This window comes from Corylus avellana, chromosome ca10 (assembly GCF_901000735.1).
Source record: "Corylus avellana chromosome ca10, CavTom2PMs-1.0".
In the NCBI taxonomy this organism is placed as follows: Eukaryota; Viridiplantae; Streptophyta; class Magnoliopsida; order Fagales; family Betulaceae; genus Corylus; species Corylus avellana.
The window spans coordinates 18735518-18744797 of record NC_081550.1 but is presented as its reverse complement, the minus strand read 5'-3'; the positions used below and the strand labels follow the sequence as shown (position 1 = coordinate 18744797).

Genomic DNA, 9280 nt, shown 5'->3' with positions numbered 1-9280 from the left:
TTGAATCATTCATTTGTTTGAACTTGTGTTGTGTATGACAACATTTTTAGAGTTGTCACACTTAATTGAGAGTATTTTAAATTTGAGAATAGTGTTAAAACGAGTGAAAGTTCAAGAAAATTTCTAGAACTCTACCCCAAATTGTATTACTATTTTCACTACAAAGCCTCCACAAACTCATGTAGCATCTTCTTATGTGTCAAATGCTATATCATCAACTTAAATTTTTTTATTAGTAAGTGTTACTTCGCCATGTCATCTGACATGCTTTTGATCAAGCACAAGCAACACTAAAATAGGAAAAATAACTCGAATTCAAAGAGGTACATGTCTATATATGAAAAGGTACACAGGTAATCATCTTTATTAATAGCATCACAAAAGTACTGTCAATTATTTAACGCCATCAGAGAGACCATAGACTTCAACAAACTCCCTCCAGAGTAAACTTGGAGTAACATATCTCTCCAAGACTGCAAGTGAGGTGTTCATAGGTATAAGTCAATGTCAACCAAAAATTCTTTTAAAAAAACCAAACTGAATAATTGTAGAATGAAGCATGAATCTCAACTCAAACACATTATAATGTCATCCAACACCACTTCCAATATCATCTAAGAGATAAAAAAATAAAAATAAAAAACTATTTAATTAGAAGTGTTTGGACAAATTTCACACACTAGCACTTAGGGGAAGTTTTCTTCATCCTTATAGAAGTTGAAAACTCAAACATCTAGCTTTACAGATTCTCTTACAAAGCCTTGCTCCTGCAGAAAAATGACTTCTGCAACAGGAGGTCTAAAACATTGGTTCTGTAGATTTATTAAGTGACAAAACATTTCTAACTTATATCACTCATTTGGCTTCAAAGCTAGAATAGACTGGAAACAATAATACTCCCTGAGGACTTCAGTGCATAGTAGGTGTTCAAAATTCTTTAGTATCATTTGATCTGAACCATAGGATGCTTTTTGAAAAGTTTTGAACAAGAGATTGATTTACATACATGCTGCTCTCTGTATTATATACACGAGAGTGATAGGCTTGTACATCAAGACAATTCCACATAATGAGAAATTGCCAAATACAAAGATATCAATCAACATTTGCCTTATGGAGGGAGATACAGATTTGAGTGATAACATTTCCTTGTAAAGTTGGATGATTTGACAATCAGCATTGAAGTGGGATTTTCCACAATCAACTTCTTTCCTATTGTATGCGAATCATCCCTTGCACGGTTTGCCTTTCCTGACTTAGTTGGACAAGCTGGCATTGCTGCCACAGCACGCATGGCTGTGATTGTAGTAATTTCCTTATCTGTAGCTTGACAACCAATGCCATGATCAGTTGCAGAATCTGCAGCAGCTTCATCAAGAGTTGCACCTGCTCCAGCGGGACTTACCTTAACATCTCCCCGCAAGCTAATGGGAGGGAGGCTTACCATTAGCTTGGACTTAAGGTAAGATAAACGAGCTGAAGACAACCCTTTGGTAAAGATGTCGGCAACCTGATCCTTGGTGGAAATAATTTTAACCAAAATGTCTTCATTGAGGACCTTCTCACGAATAAAGTGGTAGTCGAGTTTGATGTGTTTGGTGCGAGCATGGTACACAGGGTTGGAGGCAAGGGCAAGGGCATTTATATTGTCACACCATAACACGGGAGGTGAAGTGAGTGGAAGACAAAGATCTTTAAAGAGCATACGCAGTCAAAATAACTCAACAGTGGTAAGAGCCATGGATCTATACTCTACTTCGGTACTAGTCCGAGACACAACAGCTTCCTTCTTTGCACTCCAAGAGACCAAACAGTTGCCAAGGTAGACACCAAAGCCGGATGTAGAGCGGCGATCATCTGGGTTACCTGCCCAATCGGAGTCATAAAATGCTTGCAGTCGAAGAGGTCCAGGAGTGTATAGCAACCCGTGATCAATAGTGTTCTTGAGGTAGCATAGGACACGCTTGGCAGCAACCCAATGTGTTGTAGATGGAGAATGCATATGGTGGCACAATTGTTTCACAGAAAAGGCAATCTCTGGGCGAATGAGGGTACAGTATGGAGTGCGCCAACTACCTGCCTGTATTCCATAATGTCAGGAAGATGATCTCCATCAAATTTGGAGAATTTGGTGCCAACCGAGCAGGGAGAAGATGACGGTTTGGCACCCAGCATTCGTGTACAGTGAAGGAGATCTTTGATGTATTTGGCTTGACACAAATGGAGTGAACCCTCTGACCTTGTAGCTTGAATACCCAAGAAAAAGCTAAGATTGCCCAAATCCTTTCGAGGAAACTTCTGCTGCAATTGAAAAATCAGTGCACTAATAATTGAGAAATGAGTGCCAGTAACAATTATATCATCGAGATAAATCAACATAAACACTTTAATCTTGTATTGAATGAAAATGAAGAGAGAGGTGTCCACCAAGGAGGCTGTAAAGCCTAGTTCCAGTAAAGAGGAGGAGAGACAATGAAACCAAGCTCTTGGAGCTTGTTAAAGCCCATAGATAGACTTGTGTAGTTTACAAACATAGTCATGATGTTCCTTGTCGATAAAACCTTGGGGTTGCTCCATATATACTTCTTCCGTAAGAGAGCCATGAAGAAAGGCATTAGATACGTCCAATTGCCTTATAGGCCAGTTTAGAGACACTGCCATAGCCAACACAATTCTGACAGTTGAAGATTTAATTACAGGACTGAAGGTGTTGGTATAGTCGATGCCAAGTTGTTGCTCAAACCCTTTTTCCACCAAGCGAGCCTTGATTCTATCTATAGAACCATCTGATTTTTGCTTGATCTTGTAGACCTACTTATTTCGAATCACGTTATGCTTCAAGGGTTGTGGACAGAGAGTCCATGTTCCACTAATGATCAAGGCCTCATATTCTTGAGCCATAGCAGTTTTCCATTTAGGATCAGTAGCTGCTTTGGAGTAGCAAGTTGGTTCAATGATAGATGATGTGAGCAAGAGAACCTTTGGAGGATAGTGGGTGGTGTAGTATAACTGATTGTCAGCAAAAAGCTTGGGTTTGAAGGAAACAGTAAGAGACCTGGTTGTAGTGTAGGGTCTGAGTAAAGGGAAGCATTTACAACTAAAGACCCTAAGAAGAGTGTACTTAGGAACCTTTCCAAAGAGTTTTTCATAGGGAGAACAATGGTTGAGGATGGGTGTAGGCAACAGGTTTATAATGTAAACAGAAGTAAGAAATGCATCTACCCAATATTTATTGGATAAACCCGAGTGTGCTAGTAGGGTAAGACCAGTCTCCAAGATATGTCTAAGCTTCCTCTCAGCTAGGCCATTTTGCTGAGAGGTATGGGGACATCATTTCCTATGAATTATCCCATTTTGGGAGAGGAAAGTTCGGAAACGAAGAGAGGTAAAACTCTCCCTACCATCAGATTGTAATTTTTGTATCTTGCTGTTGAGTTGTGTTTCCACCAGAATTTTGAATTTGACAAAGGTTTCCAAAGCTTCAGCTTTGTTATGTAGAGGATGGAACCAGGTGTATCTTGTGAAATCATCAACAAATATTATGTAATATTTGCAACCACTGATGGATGGCACGGGAGATGTCCATAGATCAGTGTGGATGAGAGCAAGTGGTGCTGTACTAATGCGATTGGATGCAGAGAATGGAAGTTTTTTTAACTTTTACCCAACTGACATGAATCGCAAAACAGAATTTTATTTGAATCATTGGAAGTAGGCAATTGATTAGCCTTTATTACACGTGCAACATTGGCAAAAGAAGAGTGGCCTAGCCTATAATGCCACATGGAGAGAGATGTTCTTAACCCTAAGAGTGCAGTAAAAAAAGGGTTTGAATTTTGATGAAGCTCCTTTGAACCGTAGTGGATATAGCCCATTTTCACTCTTGCCCGACAGAGGCAATGAATGTGTCCGAAGGTCCTTCACAAAAAAAAAAAGCAGATGTGAGCATAAAGTAACAATCATTATCTTTACAAAACTTTTGAATGGAAATGAGGTTGGTTGCAACCTTAGGACAGTGTAAAATATTATTAAGATGAAAATGAGAATTGGAAGAGGTTAAGATTGTTGAACCAGTGTTCTCAATTGCAAGACCTCCACCATTGCCAACTGCTACTACTTCTGATCCTTTGAAGGGCTGCTGCTGAAGGGTCAAGTTCTCCAATTCACTGGTGATGTGAGAATTGGCCCCACTGTCAGCAAACCATTGTTGATCTTCTAATTCATTGTTGGTTCGGGCTACCATGGCAGCAAGTTGGGTGGGAGGGTGCCTGGCCTGATATGCGTAATTCATCCTGTGGAAATAGTCAAGAGCCTGATGGCTTGTTTTACCACATATTTGGCAAGGCATCCGAGTGGTTGGCTGGAATGGAGAACCATTAGGAGCAGATAGCTGCTGTTGGGGAGCTGAATTTCCAGAGGTAGCAGAATTTCTTTGAGACGCATGACGTGGAAAACCAGTTGTTGGTCGAGAAGAGAACATACTGTATTGACCATTCTTGGGCTTGCGATTGAAGGAATGAAAATTCTGCTTTGAGGGGCCTCCTTGACGTTGTGTGAAAAATGCAAAGTTGGAGTCATCATTCACTATAGATTGCTATTGATTGATAAGTGTCTCATGGTTGAGAAGTTGATCCTGAAACTCTGTGAAAGTCAAGGATTTGTCTGTTGTGGTCATATACAATGCTGTAACAAAAGAGTTGAATGTGGGATTCAGGCCACTGATGATTAAAGAGATTAAATCTTCATCATCAATAGGCCTCCCAATTGCAGCAAGTTGGTTGGCAGAATCTTTGGCTTCCTGCAAGTATGCAGTGAAGGTCTTGGATCCTTGACGAAGGCCTTGGAGTTGGCGCTTTAGGTTAGACACCCGAGTCCTAGATTTTGAAGCAAATCTAGTTGCCAAATACTTCCATACTTTCTGAGATGTATGGAAACCATACAGAGTTGAGAGCAATGACTCAGTGAGAGTTATGTTGAGCCAACTGAGAATAAATTGGTCCTTTTTGTTCCAGAGGGAATAAACTGGATTAAGGACCTCCTTACCTTGATCATCAAGCAGGAATTGAGATGGGCATGGTTCTGTACCATCCACAATGCCCATAAAATCATGACTCTTAAGTATAGGAACAACAAGAAAGTGCCATGCCAAATAGTTAGGTCCATCAAGTTTGATACTTGTATATGGAGCAAGATTTGGCAAAACAAAAGTGAGAGTGGTAGTGTCAGAGGTGGTTGAGGTAGTGGCCATGACTGATTATGAGCGGAAGCAGGGGAATTAGAATTTTGTAAGAAAATAGAGAATTGGCGTTAGCCTATGAGGGCTCTGATACCATGAAAAGTTTTGAGCAAGAGATTGATTTTGTAATTCGATCATTAGATAATTTACATACATGCTGCTCTCTGTATTATATACACAAGAGTGATAGGCTTGTACAGCAAGACAATTCCACATAATGAGAAATTGCCAAATGCAAGATATCAATCAACATTTGCCTTATGGAGGGAGATACAGATTTGAGTGATAACATTTCCTTGTAAAGTTGGATGATTTGACAATCAGCATTTAAGTGGGATTTTCCACAATCAGCTTCTTTCCTATTGTATGCGAATCATCCCTTGCATGGTTTGCCTTTCCTGACTTAGTTGGACAAGCTGGCATTGCTGCCACAGCTCGCATGGCTGTGATTGTAGTAATTTCCTTATCTATTGCTTGACAACCAATGCCGTGATCAGTGGCAGAATCTGCAGCAGCTTCATCAAGAGCTGCACCTGCTGCAGAGGGACTTACCTTAACACTTTTAAGGTAGATTAATTCAACAATCGGATTTACTAGACCGTTAGTAAAGTCAACTGTAATATCAAATTAAGTTTGATCTAACGGTTGAGATCAAGTGATCGTTACTAACTTTTATCGTTAAATAGATAGAACTAAATAAATTTTGTTAAGATTTGGAGTTTGTTACTATTAGATTAGATGTTTAGACATAAATAACTGCTATTTTAACACTATAAATAATCCATTGCACTCAACTTTTTCATACACAAAAAATTAAAATTTTTGAAGGTGTTTAGGTTTAGTTTCGTTCGATTAAAACATAACTAAACAACAAAGAATTTCTAGGCTCCATTGTATCCTGAAGAAATATTTGTCGTAACCCTTTGCATACCGGTTTTGTTGGAGGCCAATAATTTCTTAAGAAAAGTGATTTTGTAATGCATTTTTGGAGCAACTTCATTTCCTGCTTTCTATTATTTTTATAACAAATCTTTGGATTGAGTGCTGGTTAGTTTTGATGTATATTAGGTGTTTGAAATCCAATCAAGTAGTGCGCTATTGTTGTTTAGATACCAATCAACCAAAACTCATATTAAGTTCAATTCCGTAATTATTTGTTGAGTACGATTGTCTTACATGCTTTTCAACACAAGCATCAGTAAAATATAGCAATAAATAAGAAAAATATTTAGAATTCAAAGAGGTACCTACATGTCTATGGAAAGTACTGTAAATTATTAAGCACGCATCACACACACACACACACACACACACACATATATATATATATATATGAGCAACTGAGCACAACTTCCATTGTAGAGGCCTTATAAACATCAGCAAACTTCCTTCAGAGTAAACTTGGAGCAACATATCTGCAATTGAGCCATATATTGGTGTAAGTTTCCTTTACACAACCTAATTGAATAATTACAAAGTGAACTCAAACACAATATAATGTCATGCAAGACCACTTCCAATACCATCTAAGAGAATACACAAATCAATAATGTAAATTAACTAAAATTATAATTTTCTTTTTTTTAAAAAAAAAAAAAAATCAGCTTAAAATGTAAAGGTATATAGTAGTAGTCATCTTGCAGTCTTCGATCAGTATTGAGTGCAAATCTGAAACAGCACTGACCAACGCAAACGTGATACAATGGGCAATTTTTACTCCACATGACATTTACGCCTCACAAGTTGCCCCAAAACATAATATCAAACAAGTACTTGAGTAATATAAGTTTGCCAATTACAAATATCATACCTTAAACACAGCGAAAGGTAATCATGATAAATCTGGAGCCACTGCAACCCATAACTATGACTGGTGCCTTTGCCTTTGATTTCGATATCTGCGTCTTTGACGGTATTCTATTCGAAGATACAATCGAGGGAAGATCTTGAAAAGAATGTCGTCAACTTGTTTGTAATACCATATCCTCCACCTCTTCCAGAACACAAGAGGCCCAATGACAATTCCAATCCCAAAAATAAAACCAAATTCAACACTTATGTAATTCCACTTGATCACAATCCCAGATTTCCAATGTTTTTCATCATGTGTTGGAGGCAGTAACCGTGGCTCCTTATAAGTACACTGTGACTTCAAAGGGAGCCCACATAATCTATCATTTCCTTTGAAGGAAGATTCTGAAAATGTAGCAAATTGCTTGATGAATGGAATCTGTCCCACCAATTGATTGAAGGAAAGGTTGAGAGTGGATAGAAAAATAAGACCATCGGCAAGTTGCACAGGAATCTTACTAGAAAGCTCATTGCATGATAGGTCTAGTGTCTCAAGATTATTCAATTTCCCCAAAGATGATGGAATTTTGCCTGTGAAAGCATTATGCGACAAGTTGAGACTATGTAGCGCTTTGAGTTCTCCTATTTTTTCAGGTATAGGGCCGTCAAAGTTGTTGCAAGAGAGGTCAAGGGTGGTGAAGATTGTTAGGATCTTCACTAGCTCCACCTCTAAACCCTTGTTGGTAACAGTTATCGTATCTTCATAAGAAGATCCATTAATAGTAATTCGGAGGTAATCAAGCTCTGATTGCGCCTCATGTTCACGATCCATCATGGCCATCAAAGATGAAAGAATAATTATTGGAAGGTTACCAATAAAATTATTTGATGCCAAATCTACAATTTGAAGAATTGGCCACGGAGCATTAAGCTTTGGATGAGCAATGGGCCCGTAAAATTTGTTAGATCGCAAAACAAGAACCCTCAACATGGATGTGTTCTTCAAGTAAATTGGAAACGTATCCTCGATGTGGTTCTTCCCAATGTCCAAGACCTCCAATCTAATGCAATTGGCCAAAGATTTTGGTAACCCTCCTTCTAGTTGGTTTTTATTGAGAGCTAAACTTTGTAAAGTACAATTATCTGGAAATGCATCAGGAATTGTGCCATTGAGCTTGTTTCTCCTTAAATCCAGCATCCAAAGTTTATCACTCATCTCAATCAAGCATTCAGGAATTGTGCCGCTGATGGAATTTTTAGATAAATCTAGTAGTTTAAGATTTGTAGCATTGCATATTGATATGGGGATGCTCCCATAGATTTTACTACTTGAAAGAAACAAGAATCCAATAGAAGGAAATGACCGACTGATGTTAGCTAGAATGGAGGAATGCAAACTATTCCCTGAGAAATCCAAGTATTCAACATATGAGATAATTGGGAGTTGTCCTCGCAGTTGATTGGAGCGAAGGTTTGGGCTATAAAGAGAAACATTGAGGATAGGTCCTTCCAAAGTCTCTAGAAAATTGTAAGAGAGATCTAAGCCATAAAGATTAGGAAGTTTCCAGATCCAGTTGGGCATCTCTCCAAAGATCTGGTTGTGTGAAAGGTCTAGATAAGATAAATAGGATTGGTTTCTCAAGAAATCAGGAATTTTTTTCAACTTGCAAGAAGCGAGATTTAAGCGGTAAAGGGGAACAGAGGATAACGAAAAGTTAAAATCATTATATTCAGATAACAAGCTGGTGTGAGAAAGATCAAGGTATGAAAGATTTTTTAACTGCTGAATCACACTAAGGTTCAGGGAGTTATTAAATTTGTTTGAACCAAGCGAGAGATCTCGAAGACCATGGAGTTCAAAGATAGACATGGGTATTGGCCCTTCCAATTGGTTGTTATCCAAATAAAGGATTTCCAAGAAGGAAGAAGCGTTGGAAAATTCTTTGAGTTGACCAGAAAATTGATTATTTGAAAGATATAACACTTGCAATGATGGATGTGAAAATAGAGAATCTGGAATATTCCCATTCAGTAAATTGCTATCCAACTCCAAAATCTCAAGATTCAAAAGTTTTTCCCACTGAGTGGAAATAATTTCACTTGACAGGTAATTATTATAAAGCCTTACAGTAGTCAGATTCTTGCACATGCTGAAATTTGGAATTGATCCACTGAATTTGTTGTATGAGATAGCAAAATACTTCAATTGCGTGAGGCTCGCCATTGCGTCTGGAATTGATCCACTGAATTTGT

The 9280-nt window shown here is 38.3% G+C and overlaps 1 protein-coding gene across 1 annotated transcript; it reads right to left on the bottom strand.

The window, feature by feature from the left end:
* Positions 1-6383: 6383 nt before the first annotated feature.
* On the bottom strand, positions 6384-9274 carry LOC132163227 (receptor like protein 24-like). Its single transcript, XM_059573435.1, has 2 exons — positions 7047-9274; positions 6384-6651 (listed from the first exon to the last, which is right to left on the bottom strand). The coding sequence occupies exon 1, from the start codon at positions 9249-9251 to the stop codon at positions 7101-7103; it is 2151 nt and encodes a 716-aa protein (XP_059429418.1). The 5' UTR covers positions 9252-9274; the 3' UTR covers positions 6384-6651; positions 7047-7100.
* Positions 9275-9280: the final 6 nt, after the last annotated feature.

What these genes read in the sequence shown, in the direction of transcription:
- LOC132163227 (XM_059573435.1), bottom strand. Translation starts at nt 9,251, where the DNA reads ATGGCGAGCCTCACGCAATTGAAGTATTTTGCTATCTCATACAACAAA.